We start from the raw sequence: 21,750 nt of genomic DNA, 5'->3' as shown, positions 1-21,750 counted from the left end.
TCGTTTTTGCAGGTGTTTTATTTTTATTATGTCATTGAAACAAGCAATACCGTGTGGCCTGTTAGCTTGAAAACTTTGAGAAATGTGGCACTGATGTAATATTAAGAAGCTACAAATTTGCTTTAAACCAGGTAATACTCTTCCCTTTTCAAAGCTGTGTAAATATCTATAACACAAGTCCTTTTTTTCCCGTCTGTCGGGAAAATTTCAATATTGGGGTTTACTATTCGATGCGATCATCCATGACGAGGGTAAATCGAAAACAATGACATGTGCATTGGAGCGTTTAGGACACCAATAGTGATGAACAGTGCTACTTTTAATCCAGTACCTGAGGTCCGTTTACCCCACAAAACAAGCATAGCTTGATAATGAAAAATATAGAATTTAGTATAAAACTGGTCACAAAAGCGAAGATAAGATTTCTTAAAAAGAGGAAATCAGAAAATTTGGGGGTTATGGAATTCCACTGCTAATTTAATTCCTTTTAAACTTAAGTTATTACTCGATCTCAATCTTATCAATTGGGAGATGATAGTCTTAATTAAGTTGCTTTCACTGAGAACAAAAGAAGAAGCCGTTTTAAGCACAAGGAGATTTCGTGCAATCAACTGTGTTCAAACCTATGATACTGAGTGTCATCTTAAAAAAAATCAAGTCCCGGGGAGTCCCACATAGCTGATTTAACAGTGCGTCCAAGCAAAACAAGGGCTCTTCAATTATGTCTACTGTTTGAGTGTGACCAAATGAGATAATTGTCCACCCTGATAACATCGACAAGGATAGTGCAATTCAAATTGCACACGGTTGAACGGCCGCTCCGTTACCTCAGTTAGAAGAGTGCCGGATTGCTGAAAGGAAGAGGGTAAGTTGGGAGGTTGTACTCAAGGAAGTTTTAAAAGGGGAGGCTCCGCCCCGAGGACCAACCCCTTACCCTTATATATTTCATTGTTGACAGAAGAGGTACCCCATTTCGTATACCGTCTATTGAAAAATGGTACCCCTTTCACATAAAGCTAAGAACTTTGCTGTAAATATACTGTCTTTATAATATGAATAAATCGCAAAACCAACATGCTTTGCCGACTTTTCCACAGCCTTAAAATAGTCTGTTATCCCTTTTAGGCTTTTTTACCGACGGAAATGACAGATTTCTCTTCCCCATTTATATACTTCAACAAGTGAAATTCCTACTCTTTCATATACCTGAAGCCCTTTCGGGCGAAGTCTCACCGCAGTATACAGCCCATTATAGCAGTTGACCAGCACCATTCCAAAGCGGCTCTCTGATTGGCTATCTTTGCCTCGATGAGACTGTTTCCGTACAACCGGACCGTACCGAACCAATCACAACACAGCATTCAATAATGCGGCCCAAGCGGTCTGCTTCTTGCGCTTCCCTCGAGGCACTCGAGAGAATCGAAAGAGATGGGCGGCGCGTATACAATACAGTGTACCTTCTGTCGGAGTGGTTGTTTCTTTAATATTTGTGGCTTTAATCTTGCAATTTTTTTAACAACGTGTCTGAGATTTGTTTTATTCACTGAAGCAAATCGGCTCCATTGGAATTTGTTGTCACCGGTATATAATCGAAGCACGTTGTTATACTCGATGTATGAGTGCAGGGATGAATGCAGACGGTATACGTAAGTTTAGCTTTTGGACAATTGATGCAGTTTTTGCTATTTCTGCAATCGCCTTTATAAACCTTCTCTCTTTTCAACCGGTTAAGTGATTTTAAAGCGATCACTCACTGTTTCTGTTAAGCTGTCATTGTCATATTTCGCTCAAAAGTAAAGTCGAACTCGCGAACTCGAACTCTTTAGTGAAACGAACAACACTTCGAGTTAGCGGGAAATTCGAGTTATCGCGGTAAATTTGAGTGAAATTTAGATCAAGGGAAAGGAAATTTAGTTCAAGTTGGCAGGGAATTCCAGTAATTTGAGTTCGAGATATCGAGGCTATACCAAGTGTAAAAGGGGTCGGTAGCTAGGTCTACATGACTTCTACTTCATACCATGACGCTGCTTGTTCCAAAGCGTTTTTTCTCTGGCGGGTGGATTATTCTCTGGAGCGTTTTACGATGTGATTGTACCCGCTTTATTCACACTGAGGGGTCATGACACGTTTACTGATTTTTTGTTTCTGGTCGTAAAGATGATTTGCCCTCTGATGCAAGAGCATTTTCTGTGACCTCTTGCGTGAAGCGTAAAGCTCTTTATTACGGCTGAATAAGGCTTTTAGGCTCTTTACTTTTCTCCAAAGTGCCTCAGGATCTGAATAACTAAGCGGTTTCCCATAGTTTCGTGAATGTGATATTTTCATGCAAAGCTGTATCACGCTGTGCCCAGTTCGCGGTTTATTTTTTCGGTTTAGTTTTGTTTTGTAGGATGTTCTGAAATTCTCACGGATTAAGCAATTTACAGCAGTGGCGGATCCAGGGGGAGGGTCCGGGGTCCCCCCTCCCATCAGACGCTTGTTTAAGACTGAAATTCTTACATCGACAGGATCGTATATCACTTTTTATTTTCGACGTGGGACAATGCATTTCTAGCATTCTGATTGGTTCACTTAATCTCGGTTATCAGCTCACATACCTTAGTTTTTGACCTTATATGGAAAACGTTTATGCCGAGTGTGCCAAGCTAAAAACTTTCGCAAGGAAACAAAATTTCTCTGGGAACAACTGGCGTAAAAAAGTCATGAAAAGTAGATTTCGCGAGCTACCGACGAAATACAGAAAATACTGGAAAATTCCATATCGCCTCAGTCAAAATCATATTTTTAAACAATGATAGACGAGTACTGACGACAACGAGTACGAGATTTTCTCAGTACTAAGTAGTGCTCGCGTGTGAACCAGCGTCATTTTGGCGGGAAAACGTGGTAGCCGTCGTCACTCTACTACGAATTTTATCGAGAATGTCGAAGGGGGGAAAACGAGTTATCAAATGTTGGAAGTTTTATCATTTTGCGATCGGGAGAGCGCGTAACATCAACATCGTTCACTAAAGGTAACAGTGCTAACTTTTCTAGTGAGAAATGGTAAAATGAAGCTTTCCGGGGAGTCTGTATTTTGAGAATACGCGAAAAAACTCTAAGTGAAAGCTCGTACTCGTATAGTGTGAGTCTGGACTGGAGCGTGTAGTTCCTCCCTTGGTTTGTAATAGCGTTTGAAATGCTGTAGCTAAACAGTCCTTCGAATGTTTTGTTATCGCCAAGACCATCAGTGGTTTCGGTTCTCAACGCGAACCTCACCATGTTACCGGGTTGGCTTTGTAATTTGTTGCTTTTACAAGTGCAACTTTAGTTTTTCTGTGTCGTGGCGAAAAAGGTACAGCTGTTTTGTCTGACTGAGTTTCCGGGTGGAAGATCGAAAATTCTTGTTTTTTAGGCTACTGGCTACTAAAGTAACGTAACCATGTATGGGGAGTGTGCATTTCGATCCTCTTCTGCTTCAAGCTATACTAGAAGTGTGTTTTGTTTTGGAACGCATTTCTTGAAAATTTTAGTATTTTCTTTTCTAGGAGAGGACGAGAACTCTTGTAAATAAGTGCGCAGATTTTCCGTACACGGAACAAAACGAAACAAAAACAAAAAGCAAAAATCATCAAATTTCATTTCTACTGCAATAGTGTGCCTGTAAACATTTTAATTCGTGCACTTTTCCATTGACTACATGCACAAAAACCAATATGGCAGCCTTTGAAATGGTGACAGCAATTTCATCACTTTTTTTCTTCTACCTACTTATCATTATTTTTGCTTAATTTCACATAGAATGTAACCGATTAATTACTTTTTTAATATAAACTTATCATTCTGTGGGGCAGTTTCAGTTTTAAGGCTCTTAGTCTATCAGTAAAACAAAAGTTTTAAATCTGTGTTCAGATAGCAGCTTCATTAGAGACCTTCAGATTCGAGGACGAGAACGACTACGAGTAGAATATTTGATCATTTTAAAGTTTGTTGTTTTTTTGTGTATTGTCGAAAAATAGACACTCCGGAATGCTTCATTGTACCTTTCTTTCACCAGAATATTAGCACTGCCATCTTTATTGGAGGAGGTTAATTAAGCCCTCTCCTAGCTCCCGATCGCAAAATGATAAAATTCTAGTATTTGATAACCTGTTTCCGCCGCTGAAACTCGTTGCAGAATGACGACCGCTATCACGTCCACCCCCAACCCCACGCGCCAAAATGGGCAGCTGGCTCACGCGCGCAAGGGGGTTCAAGACAAAATACGTCCACCACTGTAATAACATGCTCCATATGCATACCAAACTAATTATTTACGTTGAGAGAGCGTTATAAACGTTTTCAAGGTCAATACCACTACTGTTGGACTTTTCCGTCCTGGATGAACGAGAGACTGACGTACATATCAGTCCATACTGGGAGCCCTATGTGATCAATCCTGCATACGTTTCTCTTAGTTGGAAAGTGAGACAACCAAAAAAAAGACTTATATTATTGATCTCTTAATGATGCAGTGCTGTTGGACAGTACTAGGGTTACAATGAATTACGGTCACCTTAGCGATTTTGCTAACGTAAACGATGGCCAAGTCTGATAATTTTTAAGTACATTTAGAAGGAGAGATAGCGCGGGTTGCTTCTAAACTGTCTTTCAAAAGTCTAATACGGATAAAAGGAAAATATTTGTGACACAATCAAAAAAGCTTCCAAATGGGCATGGCTCTTTGAACTTTAAATACGAAAGAAAAGTATAAGACGCCTTGGATCAGTAAAGGCCTGGCTCGCCGACTTGATAAAATTTTAAAGTCGAACGGTCTTACACCTTAGAGGTCAGGCGCATTCAGAGCAAAAATAGTGCTAAGAGAAGAAGAAAGGTAAGAGATCGATTTAGCGCATTCAGAGCAAAAATAGCGCTAAGAGAAGAAGAAAGGCAAGAGATCGATTTATTTGCTATTTTTTATTGAATGGATGCAAAAGTTTTACATTTATTAAATATATTATTCTTCATATAAAGTCTTACAAATTCCCGATAACTGCGATATATTTCATAGGCTAAAGCCATTTTTACCGCCTCTGAGTCCTTGAGTTTCGAACTTGCTTACACGTTCTCCTTGATCGTCTACCGATCGCGAATATCTGGTTGAATGTTTGTCACTTTAAATTTGAAAAGTCTGTTGCATCTTTTGTTGGCTAACAAACCTTTCGTTAAATTTGATAACCTATATTTAGGATTTTTATAGATTGAAGCGGATGTACGTGTGACACAAAGTATGATTGCTTCTTCTGATTATAAAATTAATAGAGTTGTTCATTTATTCAAACAGGTTCTTTAAGCAGGCGAACGTTATGATTGCCCCTATCATATCCGCACTCTTACATTAAAAAATTAACAATTCAAACAATCAAACAGAAAAACCATGTACATTTAGCAATAGCTGTTCCTGGAAAATAATGGTGAAAGGAATCAAATATCAAAAGGCTAAATTGGTCGGTCTTTCATTATCAAAATCCCGGTGAGTCAGAACAGAATAAAACATTTATTTATTTTGAGCATCAATGCAATTTTTTTAAAGTTTCATTTTCCCAAGTGAGCATTGTAATTGCGAATTCTTTATACGTCAAACTCCGCTTTTAATAAGCATATGAATCTTCTGTATAATCTCGTTCCCAGACCTCACGCTGTCTTGGCGCGCCTTGGCCTTACGAGATCTGGGTCTAGATTATGTTTTGTTAGTAACTTACCCACAGATTCCGCTTAAAAATAACAGGTTCTCAATTACCTTGATAAAACAGTTAAGAGTGCCCTAATACAAACCCTAATCAGTCAAAAACTCTTCTACTGTATCATAACTCCACTGAAAGAAAACTACGTGCTTGGACTGTTAGTGACGTATGCGGGTAGAAAATAGGGATATGGCAAGAAACCTTGGACTACTCGTTGATCGTTCGCTTTCAGGATCTCTTTTGTTAAGGATTCAAGTTGCTTATGATGTTTCTCTACAACTTCGATTCCTTTCTTGCCCTCGATTTTGGAGGAGTAGTCGAGAAGTTGATCCAGATGAATCCCGGCAAGGTTGGAACTTAACTCTGCTATTTCCTGTTATGAAATAAAAAAAAAAAATAGAAATAAAAGTACATACCTTAATTATATCAACAAGTTCAAGAAGTCTGTCATATGATATGATACGGTGGAACCTCGATATAACGAAGGGCCAAGGGACTGGCATAAAATATGTTCGCTGTAACGAGGTTTTCGTTTTATCGAGGTTCTTATATTAACTTTTTCGTCATATAATTTACTATTACTGGCGCCAGGAATATCATTCGTTATACCTAGGTCTTCGTTATATAGAGGTCCGGCTAAATCAAGATTCCAATGTAGCTCTAGCTTCTAAAGCTATGAAATACTTCGGATGCTACAGAATTGAAAACGACAAGTTTCGCTTTGCCTTCCCTATTCAGTCAATATGTAACCAGAGTTAGTAGGAATTGCCACTTGCGATTGTATGTTGTTACTCTTGGGGTCGGCTACAGCGATTGACAGAATAGGCTGAAAGCCACTTTTTTCCATTAAGCACACCGCTATATCATAAATGATGGACCTTCCCGTAGCTCGGGCGCGGCCCGCCCAATGTTAGGAGATCCTAGGATTTAATCCTGCCAGGGGGTTCAAGATTTAGCTAGATTTGTTCTGTCTCATGCACGTGATATGACCTTTAGTACATAATAACTTAAGTCATTTTTTCGCTACAGTGCTTGAAAAAAAAGCTTCCTTTTGTTATTCATTACTGCAGGTTTCCATGGGTCTTTTAAGAGAAAATTTGTCGCCTTACCAATGCTACAGCCTTGTTTCCAAACATGAGGTTAGAGAAAGCTTCGTTACCATCCTGGTCAGCAAACATTCTGTGAGGTGCGTTTGGTAAAAAACCACCATATTCCAGAATGGGGTACGTAGTGGCCGCGTGACGACCAGTAAACGCCCACATTAGTGTGGTCAGAACTTTCCGTAATGTAGCTTTGCTTTCTATAATTGCTGGGAATTTCTGAACCTTAGTGGGGTTAAAGGCACATAAGCACGGTAAACTTTATTTGTAATTTTTAGCTTTCTCTGAATAATGGTTAAATATCAATGCTCCTGAACTATCTAAGGAATAATCTGTTACTATTCTGTCTGAGATCTCAACAGGTTTTCCACAGAATTTCGTTACAAAAAAACTAGACCAAAATCTTTCAATCTCAATATGGCAATATTGTCCGTTCTTTTTTGTCAGAATAATAGACGAATAAAAGGGATTTTTCTTGGTGTCGAGGAAACTATTGTTTGGTTCACTTTTAGTTTTGTGGATATGGTCCGTGTCTTTTCAGTCTTTTATGATACGTCATTTGGTGATGGCACGCGCAAGAAACTATGGGATAAGGAAAGTCGTCTCTAAGCGGTTATGCGATGTCATCGATGATCGCATTGTAGTTGTAGAACACAGTCGGCTATGTATGAAGGCTTAATGTCTACAGCTATTTCGAGAAACGGGTTGCCGGAAAAAAATGTGTACGCGACAATCCCGAAAGGTAATATGGGATATGATCAATACACTGTTCCTGTCACTGTAGCTGTCGAACCTACCTTTAGTTATTTCCTTTAGCACTCGCAGACATTGTCCATGGCGCCTCTCGTGCCATTTTTTCAACTTCTTTAAAGAACAGTGAACTCAAAACCACCCACGGTACCTTTCAGGATTGTCGGGTGCACTTTTTCCGACAACCTTTCTCGAAATACCTGTATACTGTATGCTACAAAAGCACTCAACTGAATACACTTCTACTATAACAGATAAGATTGCTTTGTGAAGTGTCTCACCATGCCCATTCCCCCGAAGTCTCCTGTTCCATTAGCTGATAGTTCATTCACAAGTTCTTGTAGTTCGTTGTCCGATTCTACTTCTTGGTCGTCTTCGTAGTACCTAAGGCGAGACATCACACTCAAACATTTTAGCTAGGTCTACCCGTGAAGCAAATTAAAAGAAAAAAAACAACAAAACGCTTTCTTAGACTCGAAGACCTCTAAAACTTATAAAGCCGAAATACTTCAACGTCTAAATTTAAAAAAAGTCAAACGTCAAATGTGCCAAATAAGACATTACCAGTTTTTATACTGAGTCTTTGAGCCACTTTCTGTAAAAATATTACGCATAACAGTGCCGTAGCCAGACCAAACGGCCAACCGAGGCAGGCGGGAGTTGCTAGGGAGGTTCGGGGGCATGCACCCCCCCCCCCCCCCGAGAAATTTTGAACTTTAGTCTCTCGGAAATGCGATTTGCAGCGTTTTCTGGGCCTTTCGGTAACTTTTTTTCGAGTTAATTTAAGTGGAATTTAAAAAGCAATAATCAGAAACAAGCTACATAATCTGGGTGACCGTTAACCTCGCCAATGGTTTTGATCAGTATTTGTTCAAAAAAAATTTGAGTTAACGTACGTAGCCCCTTGAGATCGATGATATGGTAATTTTTTCATAGTATATTGACTGAATTGCTGAATTCTTTGTAATATCATGATGCGTTAAAAATATCCGATGATCGCTTATGTAAAATAAAAATGATCGGCGAAATTCGTCAAAATTTTACCCAGGCGAGTGCCTCGGTTGGCCTCATACTAGCTACGGCGCTGCATAATAGTACAAAACCCAAGAGACTATAAAGGGGACAGAGAGGGCATCCCCCATATACACCCTATTCCATAGGTAATTCGTCTCGAGTTATTTTTAACACCACAGATCTCAAAGGGGATTAGACAACAGCCAATCACATAGCGCGAATGTGTTCCGCGTGGATGACCCACGCTGAGAGCCACGCGTCCTTCACGAAATGACGCAGAACAAAATGGGAATTGGGGAAAACGCGGAGAGCGACTTTGCTATTCCTTTTGTCGACGAAAACGACTACAGCGAGATTTCTGCGAAAGCTGTGTCAGCGAAACCGAAATTAAAAAAGAATCGCCCTTCCTCTCTTGTATAGAGCTAACAGTAGAGCGGGGAAATCCTTAACAGACCTTAACACAGTGAATATTCTCTCAGGATCATTTATAATTTACAGTTTGAAGAGAGCAATTTCTGGTTTGATGTTTATTTTTTTCAGTCTTTATAGCGATTATTCCTACCCACTTACTTTGTCAATTGTAGGTGAACCCTCCTAAAGCTGAATTTCAAGGGACCATATTCAAGCTCAGAAAGAGAAATAAAATTTCGTCGTTGCTTATTTACGTCCTCCATAAAACGCGAAATTAGGCATTTTCACGTTGTAGTCGTGCAAAAACGGGAAAGAAATGAACAAAAAAGTGTGTTGCACGTGCGAAGTTGTTGTTTCGCTAATTAAACCTATTGTTTTTTTTGACGTTCTAGTTGTCGTCCTCGTCGTTGGATCTTAAACTCCCTAAATTGTACAAACGACCGGTTTCAATAGACCGGCAAAATTTCTCATTTTATTAAAGCACTGAGGTTACGACAACTTCGAGTTAAACTGATTTCACGGGTTGTCAAAGAGTCCAGCGATTCCTTTTTCCCAGGTGAGCGGCGACTCATTTCGCTTCAATATTCAGGAATGCTCTCGATCTTTTTACGCTTTCATTGCCTCTCGCCCGACATGTTTTGCACGGCGTTTGGTCATGCGAAACCTCCACGAAACATCCCCGCCTCGCGCGAGGTAACTTTATCCCGATTCTAAAAATAACTCGAGACGAATTACCTATGGAATAGGGTGTATATGGGGGATGCCCTCTCTGTCCCCTTTATAGTCTCTTGGAAAATCTCATTGAAATAAAAAACAGATTGCGCGTTGCTGGGCGTTGCTTCGATTTCACCACTAAAACAATGACTCGTCCCAGTCTACTTGATAGTTTTGACGAGCTGCGCGGTTAAAGTCATCAGATGTTAAATACCTCTGTCTCATTTACCGTTATTTATTCTAAGGCGACTTTAACGTCTAATAAATACTGAGTCTTAATTCCCAACCACTGAAACAACCCATTCTTCTTAAGACGAATTTAAGCCGGCATAAAAACGGTCACGTTTGCGTTATTTATTGATTTATTTCGATTTGTATACACATCTTATTTTATCTCGGTGGCGACCCAATTTCACTTTACACTTTCGCGTATAAGAGAACCGAACGATAGTAACATTCTGTCTACTTACGCATCAACATAGGCATCTACAAAATCGTCCAACTGTGCATACAAGAGAAGGCCATCGTCTCTGTAAGGATAAAATGGCAGCTTTTCCGGGTCATCCACCCCACGTTTCTGTTTAAAGGAAAATGATATGAATCAAATTCAAATTGACTTTTTTAATTAATTCCTTGGGAATGAACCTATATTGTGATAATCGCCATGTGTCAAGGCTAGGACATAGAAACAATCTCGTTTACCATACATGATTGGAACTTATGATCTTCTTCGTTCAATTTAACCAGTTATAACATAGACTCAGAAACTCATAGACCGCTAACAGAAGATGACAGCTAACCTTCAAGTCTTTTTTCAAATCCAAGTCGTCAAATATCATATTCACGTACTCTTTATTGAGCATTTCTAAGGCACTGGAATAGTCAACACTTAGAACTTTGTAAACTGGAGCGCTTTTACCTGGTTACAAGGAAAGAGAGAGAAAAAAGTACGACAAAATCATAACAATGACGAACTGTTTGTTTCAAAAATCACTGTTATTCTCAATCATATCGATAAAATTCCTTTGCATCGTTTAACAAATGAAATATCAGGTCGGTTATAAACTGATGCAGCACGTGCAAGGGGAAGAGTGGGGGTTTCCAAGAAGTTTTATCACCGAGGCTTTTATTCCCCAGATACATTTCTGTGAACTTTGGAAAGAGTCGGATGCTCATTTTTATAGGATATTAAACAATTTTTAAGCAAACAGAGCGTTTCCTTTTTGTTTCAAAAGCAACAGAATATTTATTTATAACACATAAATAAAAAAGTGGCACAAATCTGACTTTAACGTCAAAAGTTCCACGCACCGTCAAATCCAATATAGTTCTCATGGTCTTGTAAAGGTCATCCCAGTTATTTATTATTACTATAATAATAATACTGATAATAATAATAATAATAATAATAATAATAATAATAATAAAACAGTGGAAGCATGGATTTGCTTCTACGTAAGTCGAACTTAATCTCCTGATTTGTGCTTGATGCGATTGCCAATAAGATTTAACTCATGATGTCAAGTCAGTTGAACGAACTTGGTTTCAAGAAATCGTTCTTAAACTTTCACTCTTAATGGTTTATCATCGTCCTTAGTATAAGCCACGGAGGGGCAAGGCCTATGACATGCATGTATTATTAAATAACATGCTTCAATATTAAAGGATTCAAAGAAAAGCTAATAAAGCGTTGAAAAACAGAAAGATCTTACCGAATAACTTTATTTCAAACAGCTTATTGGTTTCCAACGCTGCGCGGCAGTGCTGTCTTAAAAGCTGATAAACAGGGTGATATTCAGAGAAGTATTTTTCCGACAGAGTACAAGGTGCATCTAAGTAGAGATGAGTCTTGAGACGTTTCTCTATCAAGTGAAGAGTGTTAAAATCTGCTCTTTGCACAAACGATTTTGCGAGGAACCAGTTTTTACCGTCCAACGGAGTGTAGACTTTGGAGTCTGGTGTATAGTCCATCTGAATTGCAACAGGATTAAGGCGTTTTATACCAAGCTCAGCTTCGCTGACAACAAAAAATGCTATCGGTGACGTCATTTGTACAACGGTATGATTAAACTTGACATCATGTAGTAACGCCTGCGGCATCTTTACGCCATCCAGCGCGGGGTAAATGTTAACATAAACCTGTCCATTTTCAATTGCCTAGAAAATAAAAGAAATGAAGTTCTATTTGCAGGTTTTAATAATACTGTATTCTATTATTTTCTTGCAAACCAAGCAAGAAAACAACACCACAAATACAAAGATTTTATTGCTTCAATAATAAGTGATTTTAAATAAGATCTTATAGGTTTTCCTTTTAATTGATTACATTTCATATCTGCCAAAGCTAAAGGCTAACGAGTTTACAAGGATCTACGTAATTCTTAATATCATTAAAAGTATCCTTTCAGCAACTGACTTATTTGTAAATTCTAAATATTTCCAGTACTCTAATTTTGGCAGGGAACAGGTTAAGTTTAACTAGCGGCATGGTATTATTAAACTCAAAAACCTCAATAAAATATATGAATGAGTTGAATGAATGAATGAACGTTCAATAAATAATTCACATCCTTTTTGTCAAAATTCAAACTCTCATGCAATCGCACTGTATGAACAAGCACTTTTATTAACGTGAAATTGATTTGCTCTTTAGAAATAAGTTTATCACTACCAAGATAAAAAGAATATTCAAACTATTAGTTCTATAAACCTTTTCTAAGGCGTCTTTATCTCCTGTGCCAAGAGCCGCCTCAAATGTTTCGGCCCATTTGAAGTCCTTATTCAGTTTCTCATCAAAAAGATCCTGCCACTGAATACCATTTTCTCCTGAAAGTGAAAGAGGACTGCATTTCATAGCTCAATCGATCGGCAAGGAACAAACAAACTTGAAAATTAAACAAACAGAAAACGATGGCGATGACATAAATGACAACGACAAATACATTTCTTGGGTTGCAGAGATTTTTGACACTCTTCATTTGAAGGTTTACTGACTTTACTGCTTAATATTGCGAATAAACAGGAAAAATAGAGAGGAGAAGTTTGAAGTCACATTACCATGGAAGCAAAATTTCAGTGAATCTTAAAGATCTTGACAGAGACGGCCATTCTCATTGTCGAAAGATTGAAGAAAAGTATAGGCTACCGTGTTGTTCCTGAGGGCAATCATGCACAGAGGAAGTCATACATACCATGTTTGTTTGTTTTTTTAGCCGGCATATATTCAGGACCACGGTTGTTGAGATCCAGAAATTTTGCTACCATGGCAAGGTGACGTAACGACTTTTCATCTCTATTAAGCGGGTTCTTCTACTTTGATCACGATTCAGACACAAATTGCGATTCTTTTGATAAAGGTGTGGGCCACTGCAGCTATAATATTTATATCCTCACCTTCCTTATTTGTCACTCGCCATAGCTGGAATGGATTAGCTCCGGCAACCCGCTGATCTGCAAAACAGCGGTCCTTGAAAAAGTTCTCTTCGACTGCAGGAACGAGTTTCAAGGCACTCATGGCACTGCGTTTCTAAAGAAATTTGATTTCATCAAAAGCAGGTTGTCGGGTTTCAGATGACTTAATCCCACAAGGCTCCATACTAGGTCTCGTACTGTTCATCATCTATGTTGATGGCCTAATTAACTCGATCAGTTACTCACAGATAAGTTTCATGTTAGCTAAACTTAAAGAATTAATAATGTAAGAAAATAATAAAAAGAACAATAAGAGAGATTCAACTCCTGAGAAGGTATCTAATACTACGGTATAGAATCGACAAATATTTCAATGTCGTGACAACGACAACAACTTTAGTGAAGTAGCTGTTGTGTGTATAAATCTCAAACATGAGACTGAGTTCATGCTATGCTACCAAAAACCAAATAGTTACCCTGTGATGTTTGTAGAAGGCCTCAAATACTACTGCAAAGTCAATCAAAGTTGGTGTTTCGTGGAAACGAGGATCTTTGAGAGTAAAGTGTGACTCAAGATCTTTGTTGATATCAGCGTTGTCTGTCATTTTCATGTACCACTCTATGGTGAATGGATCCGTAGACGCACTTTGAACAAAGCTTGCTGCGCCTTTCTTTGACAACGTTGGCACCATCAGATCATCTGACCTGCTTAAGGAAATCACATTAAAGCACGACTACCAATAAATGCTCACCAGAGTGAAAATGCACTAGCGGATCTCCGGCAAGGTAGCTTGTGCATTTCTTTGCTATCTTGGGAAGACTAAAACGTGAAACCTATCTTCACACATTATAGAGGACATGAACGCAAGACGTTTTACAAATTTTGTTGCAAAAGGTAGAACTTTCTAGAACAAATTTTCGCAACTTGTAACAACCCTAATTGTTGCAAGACAGGTGGCGGTGATTTATAGCCTGTTTCAAACACCCAGATGGTGGGGAAGACACGAAAGTGAAAGAAGTGGTGAGGGGGGGGGGGGGGGGGAGGAACAAGGAAGGAAGAGAGAGTCTATAATAATTTCTTTTACGACCGCCTCCCCCCCCACCTCTTCCGCCCACTTTTGGCACGTTTGAGATAATTTAATTTTGTCTGTCAAGCATTTGAAATGTCAATGAGTGGCTAATCCCTGCCTGGTGTAAAAATGGGGTCGGTAGGCAACACACTACATTGAATTTTTTTCTTTGGTAGGTAGATTGTGCTCGGAGGGTTTTACGTTTTAACTGAGCAAATACGGTATTGCAGCTTGTTTTATGCTGAGAGCAAGAGAGGATAAAGGGGACAGAGAAGGCATCCCCCATACACACCCTATTCTATAGGTAATTCGTCTCGAGTTATTTTTAGAATCGGGATAAAGTTACCTCGCGCGCTGCGTGGATGTTTCGTGGAGGTTTCGCATGACTAAACGCCATGCAAAACATGTCGGGCGAAAGGCAATAAAAGCGTAAAGAGATCGAGAGCATTTCTGAATATTGAAGCGAAAGAAGTCGGCGCTCACCCGGGAAAAGGGAATCGCTCGACTCTTTGACAACCCGTGAAATCAGTTTAACTCGAAGTTATCGTAACCTCAGTGCTTTAATAAAATGAGAAATTTCGCCGGTCTATTGAAACCGATCGTTTGTACAATAAAGCAAGTAGCAAGTAATATTCAAGTACATGTAATTAGTTTTACAAATTTGAATTTTATTGTAGTTTTTTTAATTAAGTTGTTAAGCGCTGTTGATCAGCGAATGTAAATAGCGCTCTAGAAGTTATTAAATTATTATTATTATTATTATTATTATTATTATTATAGGACGCCAAGTGTTATTTTTGTTGAATAATAAAAAACTAATAAAAGAATAAATATCAAACCAGAAATTGCTCTCTTCAAACTGTAAATTATAAATGATCCTGAGAGAATATTCACTGTGTTAAGGATTTCCCTGCTGTACTGTTAGCTCTATACAAGAGAGGAAGGGCGATTCTTTTTTAATTTCCGTTTCGCTGACACAGCTTTAGCAGAAATCTCTCTTTAGCCGTTTTCGTCGACAAAACGAACAGCAATATTGCTCTCCGCGTCTTCCGCCATTTTTTTCTGCCTCAATTCGTGAAGGACGCGTGGCTCTGAGCGTGGGTCATCCACGCGGAACACATTCGCGCTATGTGATTGGCTGTTGCCTAATCCCCCTTGGGATCTGTGGTCTTAAAAATAACTCGAGACGAATTACCTATGGAATAGGGTGTGTATGAAGGATGCCTCCTCTGTCCCCTTTATCCCCTCTTGGATGAGAGGTCATGACGCGCATAACGATTTTTTCGCAGTTATTGTTTCTGGTCGGCATGATTTAAGAGCATTTTCTTTGACCTCTTTGGAAACGTAAAGTTCTTCATTGCGGATACTTAACTGAAGGGTTTTAGGTTATTTTATTTTCTCTAAAGTGCCTCCTGGATGTGACTAACTAAAGGCGATTTTCTTTTCACCGTGGATGTGATGGTTTCCTGCAACATTTTTTCACGCTGGGCCCAGCTCTTTAAATGTTTTTAAGTTTTTTTTTTTAACAGAATGTTTTACAGTTCTCACGGATAGGGATTAGTAGATCTTGATTCCGAAGAATGGATTGTAGCTTAAACTGAAGCGTCACCAGCTTTGGAGAATTGTGTTATGAGTCAGTCATGACTGCTCTTTAAGCTATGATTTTTCAGCTCCAGCTTGTTTTTTCAAAGATAATGTGAGTCTTTCTAAACATGCGATACAGCTGAAACATCAAGCTTCTGCCGAAGTCGGTCGGCAGGATTGCAAAAACATTTTTTCCACGCGCCAAGTTCTCAAGGCAGGTCTTGTGTTCCTTCCTCAACGCTCCTTTGTGCAGGAAATCTGGTAAATATGTTCTTTGAACATAGGAGTTATCTAGGACTTCTCTATTTCACGCGCATGGACGCTGCACGCCATCTCTCTGAGAGACAGAAACGACCGCATTGTGAAGTGTTGATATAACCTGTCAAATCCGACCAATTAGAGGGTATACCATGAGCTAGTATATCGATACTGGCCTTTTAAAGAAATGATTACAGGCTCTGCCGCCCTTCCTCTCCCCAGTTTCTTCCCGTTTTATTTTCATGTTCGCGCTTTTCTCAATACCCGAGGACCCGACTATCTCGGAGCCTGGGACAAGCTTTTCGATTCGTTTTTCAGCGTTTTAAATAGTCCTAATTTAAGTGAGACGTTTTTGCAGCTGTCGTTGACATGGTTGCTTATTAGCTCTCCATAATATAATTATGAATATTGTGCTGCTGAAAACCACAAACCGATAGTCATCTGCTATATTCGTTTTTATCCTTTTGGTACAAATAAATTCCATAAGCTCTTGCAAAAAGGTGCAATCTTGAGAATTCGACCTCCCTCCGACCCGCTCTGCCTCCTCCGCCCTCAACCTACTCGTTGTATCCTTCTACGTGGTATCCGAGCTTGATACTCAAAGCAAGCAACACCTTGCCTGCCTTGGGTACTTTTGCCTGCCTTTCATGTTGTTAGATTAGAGAGGTCAAGCATCTTGTTTACTGCAAACGGCAGTCGGGAAACAGCAAACAGATCGAGATGCTCAAACGATTCCTGATGTATTCGAGAACGATAGAAGTTCTCTCTCGCTTCGTTTTTCATAAACTTAAAGAGAAAGTGCTCATCCTCACTGACGTTGTAAAAGGGTAGCGACAAGAAGAAACAGAGGAAGAAATTGTCACATTACAGGTGAAGCTTATGCAAAGCTTAAAACTCTACTCTCGACCACCTACTTGGAATAACGGTTGTCCGATGCAGAAGTCAATCTTATAAGTGTTTTCTTGATATGCCTGCTAAGTTCTCTCTTTATGAGGCACTGAGGTGACGAAAAGCGTGGAAGTGTTATTCGGCACTTGAGATCTGTTGGCAAAAATTAAGAAGAAATACTGGTGTCAGCATATCGCCGGGTCAACGTTCTCCACGTTGACTTAACTTTGGTCGAGAACTGTCAGACGAATGTACCAATTTAAGTGTAAAATACAGGTCGTTTTTTTGCCGTCGTCGAGATACTTTTACTTTTTAACAAAGGTTAAAACAGTTTTGCCACAAGGTTTACAAATGCCCCAGAAACTCAACGTTTGGCGAGCAGGCAGTTTTTGGATTGGACCTCCTGTTATCCTTCTAGTAAGAGTTCTTTTGACACGTTATACTTGCTATTAGAGCCGTACTACCCACCTCCACAGGTAATTCCCCCAAAGTCATCGGCGCACTCGCAGACGTAACCGTCAATATAGTTGTAGTTACTCACACACGTGCCCCCGTTTCTGCATGGGTTAGGCTCGCATTTGTCGTCATCCTCAGGGTTTATGGTCACAACTTGCGATGATTCCGATGACTCCTTTCTTTCATTGCCTGATAACTCACCGCTTGCACTTTCATCTTCTGTGAAAAAATGTCAGCAGGTAACGGTAAAAGTATAGAAGACAACTGTTATTTAAAAACTGAAGTTGAACATTTCCTTCCAAACTTATGCCAGCCCTCTCAGGCTTGGACGATGCATTCACGCACAAAGGGCGCCTAGCGTAATGATCAGATAATTCTACTCTATTGATTGTAATTTCTCAGCCAAAGTTAATATAGAAGTTAATTCCATATCGCAGGAATAATGACCCTAAATTGGCAATAGTAACAATTGAAAATGAGTAGGATAATGCTATTCTAGAGCTCTGATTGGCTTAGCCATCATGGTATATGAGCCATTATACCATGTTCTCGAAATATAGTAACTGCAAGCGTCTGCTCAAAACAAACAAGCTGAAAATCGGCACCGCAGTTACCAACTGAAGCCCACCTACCAACTCCGCGAGCGCGGTATGGCCAGTGCCTTAAGCATGCGCACAGCCTTATCACCTTGGCAGTGGCAGCCATGGACAGCTGTTTCGTCCTTGTTAGGAGTCATCAGCATGGCATTTCCAGCACGGTCTCACTTACGATCACCGACCCTGCCTTTACTGCTGAGGAGAGCGCAAAAGCTCCACCGTACAAATAAAGTTGGCATAAAGTTGCCCTTTGACCGACTTGTAAGTTAAGATGTCATCAGAAAATATTAGCCAAGGTTGCGTTTAAGGCGGCTTGGAAAGAGGTGCTTTAAGCAACATTGTGAAGTGGGTTTAATATTTAACGATACAGCTTTGCCCAAATATAGAGTTTGGAAAAACACCCAGGAGCGTGTCATTCAAAGTAAAATCATTCAAACTAATTAAACGTAGAATTTATACTAATAACGTTGGTTAAATCACAGAAGTGAATAAATCTGATCTAGCAACAGTTTATTGACGCTTTTGTCTACAGGCCTTTAAACGAGATTCCATGGTGGGCGATGAAGGACGTCCTGAGATACTGCTGCTTACAAGCTCCTCTCCGACTTATAAACCCCCCACTCCACCACCCTTGAGGCCCATCTGTATCTATAAACCCCGGATATAAACCCCCCTCTAGGTTTTTCTAGCTGTTGTTGAAATTAATTCTATTTATTATGACATTCTGAACCAGTAAATGCAGAACGTTTTTTGATCGACGCTTGTTTCAAAGAGCTTTTTTTATTCCAGTTAAAAACACCCACGGATATAAGCACCTCCGTTTGTAAGCGCTCCTAAAAACCCCCTTAAGAATATGTTTGAGACCAGGGCTTACAAACGGCAGTTTACAGATTCAATTTGTTCAGTACCTAACTTTCTTTTCTCTCTGCTGCAAATAGGAAGGTTCGGCACTTACATTTGAAATTTGAGGGTAGAAAATGTCTCAAAGGCATTTTTGTTATAAAAGTAATTTGCTAAGACTTATTAAATATATGAAAATGGCAAACACCTTGATTAACTCAGAACTGTCAATGGTTGAAATACTGGTTAAAATATTATTTAATCTTTTTCTTTTCCTATTTTGCCTTGTTTTATAGGACCTCATTTCGAGGTGTTAATCTTAATCTCTATTTAGGACTGATATTTGACACTGAGCTTAAAGATTAAATGGCTACCCCAGATTAGCAGAAACCCTCAGACAAAGCTACTGAAAATAGGGATATTTCCAAGCCTACATTCCATTTTTGACGACTGCATGCATGGCCTATCGGCCAATGTCGTTTAGATCAGCACGATGCTTGATGCAATCTCAAGTTTTTTTTTAGCCTGGAGGAAGTATTCCTTGGCTGATTAAGTCCTTGAAATTACAACAAAGTATTTTTACTCTTATCCAGTGTTTTGAGATATTATCTCACCTGCTCCTGTTTTTTGACAGAGAACAATGAATACCACAAGAACTGCCGGTAACTTCATCGAGCAAACTTCAAGGGTTCTGTTCAAAACGTATTACAGGATTATCATGTCTTAGTATCATAGTCAAATTCGAAAAAGCCAAATCTTAATTTCAAAATAAGACCACAATAATAAGGTGCCTTTGATTTAAAACTCTTGAAGCTGAGTAAACTTCAATCAAAAGAACAGGATAAACTACATATTCTATTTAAACTAAGGTTCCGTTTCTTACATTTCTTAAGTTACCATGGCTAACCAGAGAATTAGTCTATAACGTACCTTACGAACCAGGTATAATTGCAAAAAGACTGTGAATTCCTACTAAAAAAATTTCCCACGAGTAGAAGGGGAATTATAACTTTCAACTTATTGGCAATGAACAATACTCATTAATGTTTAATAGATCTGTCAGCGGTGCTTAAAAGTTGTTCGACAGAAACAATAAAGATACCATGAACTTTTTGATACCCTGAGAGCTGAGTCATATACCGTGAAAAGAAAATATCTTGAATGTTTCTGCGTGGTTGCTAGGGACGCCGTTGGTATCAACACCTCTGAAAATGTCTAGAATGAAACAACGATGGCCTTATAAGGCGGGTAATTAAAGCACAAGAATAATTTTTCCCTACGTACAAGTGCAAATGTAGAAAAATCTCAAATCGAAACTGGAACTTAAAGGTGGTAGACAAGGAAAAGAAAACTTGATGACTAACCGTTAGACATTATATTGCAAGGATAAAAGGCGTACGTTAGTTAAATTCAAGCTCATTTTCCCTAACCCTAACCCTAGAAGACATTACTATGACCACGCCAAAAGGAATGCTGTTCTAAACCTCCAAGCTATCTTAACTGATGCCATTAATGTTATAACTAATTTAAGAGCTGTTATTGCAGACCCTCCTTACTATAGCACTCGGAGTAAAAATAACGTAACGTTTGTAGGCCTCAATCATATCGCTAGCTCCTGGGGACAAAACCGTTTCGTGATCTACCAGCAGCCAACGACTGGAACATTTTCTCTAATGAAGTTAAAACATTTCTGACATTTAATCTGTTAAAAGACACATTAAGAGCATTTTATAATTTTTATTTTTTAATTCTTAAATTATTAATTTGTTAAAGGTTTTAAATTCTTCTTAGGCATTTTTCTATATCTGTAATTTTGTTTTAATGCAGGTCCACGTTGAAAACCACGTGTGTGACGTGGGCTCCCTGTTTAACTATCTTTATTTCTAAACCTTTGTTCTCAAGATAATATTGTATGTACCTTTTTTGAATCATTATTTGATACTAAGCTTTACATAAAAGAATTCACTATTCAATCACCTCTAGTGTTAGAAACCACTGACGGTTGTCTAAAATCTACGAGGCATTTAGCATTTAGTCTTGTTACTCTTGATCTTTACAGACTGCAGCTGAGACAACCTGCTATAAATTCATTATACGCAAATCAAGAAAACCGTTGTAAGTTTCCATGAGATCTTATATTTTTATCTCATTGTTAAATTACGGTTAAAGCTTTTTAACCCTCTGGCGTTCTACATGGAATAAAAAAGTTTTTGTTTCGGGCAATTTGTTTTAATTTAATTTTGTCGTTAGCCTCTAATTGATTTCCGCTTTCTTCTAAGATGACTAGTCCGTTTACGGCGTCTTCCCTGACCATCCCGGTCAATGCATTTCGGTTAAACGTATCCGAGGGCCTAGGGAGATATCTGAGGCCTAGGGACAAGGCAAGGCTTTAATGACCGAGAGCCAAAAGTAGCATAGACTACTCCACTCTACTCTACTTTCTTATGCGTGATTTTTTTCTGTTTGGCTTGTTTGGCTTTGTCAACGTTGCTATCTGTATCAATTTGGGTTTAAAGTTCGCTGTCCGAAAAAATTCCAATTAAGTGCTGTCTTGATAAAGTTAGGGACCAGTCATAATTTAAGTTGGAGGGGGGGGAGGGAGGGGGGTGGAGGAGAAATTGTTTTTTTTTATCCCAAATTATTTCCAGACCCCTACTCAATAGCACCCACTTTTTTAGGTACCCCCCCGGCTTCAATCATGTTAAAGATTTAAGGGCCCCCCTTTCTTACATAATACCCAAATGGTTATAACAAATAACATTTACTTTACTTTACCGTTCTTACTCAGTGTCACTCCCGAATGTGCCAACTACATAATCGTCATGTGAGAGTGATTTGTCATCTTGCTGGTCAGCATAGGACATGGAGTCTGCCATTTCCAACTGTTTGTCTTTTATAGAATTAAGCTCATTATTTCGCAGTACATGTCAGCTGATGGTTTTTATTTTGTCACTTT

The 21,750-nt window shown here is 39.1% G+C and overlaps 1 protein-coding gene across 1 annotated transcript; it reads right to left on the bottom strand.

The window, feature by feature from the left end:
* Positions 1–5,414: 5,414 nt before the first annotated feature.
* On the bottom strand, positions 5,415–21,670 carry LOC140933173 (allene oxide synthase-lipoxygenase protein-like). The gene is made up of 13 exons (XM_073382690.1): positions 21,579–21,670; positions 19,409–19,485; positions 17,371–17,577; positions 16,929–17,055; positions 13,579–13,807; positions 13,085–13,217; positions 12,402–12,517; positions 11,404–11,848; positions 10,492–10,610; positions 10,162–10,268; positions 7,834–7,936; positions 6,812–7,027; positions 5,415–6,075 (listed from the first exon to the last, which is right to left on the bottom strand). Exons 1-13 carry the CDS (start codon positions 21,668–21,670, stop codon positions 5,845–5,847), a joined length of 2,202 nt encoding a protein of 733 aa, XP_073238791.1. The 3' UTR covers positions 5,415–5,844.
* Positions 21,671–21,750: the final 80 nt, after the last annotated feature.

This window comes from Porites lutea, chromosome 4 (genome assembly GCF_958299795.1).
Source record: "Porites lutea chromosome 4, jaPorLute2.1, whole genome shotgun sequence".
NCBI lineage: Eukaryota > Metazoa > Cnidaria > Anthozoa > Scleractinia > Poritidae > Porites > Porites lutea.
This window is presented reverse-complemented; position numbering and strand designations above follow the sequence as displayed.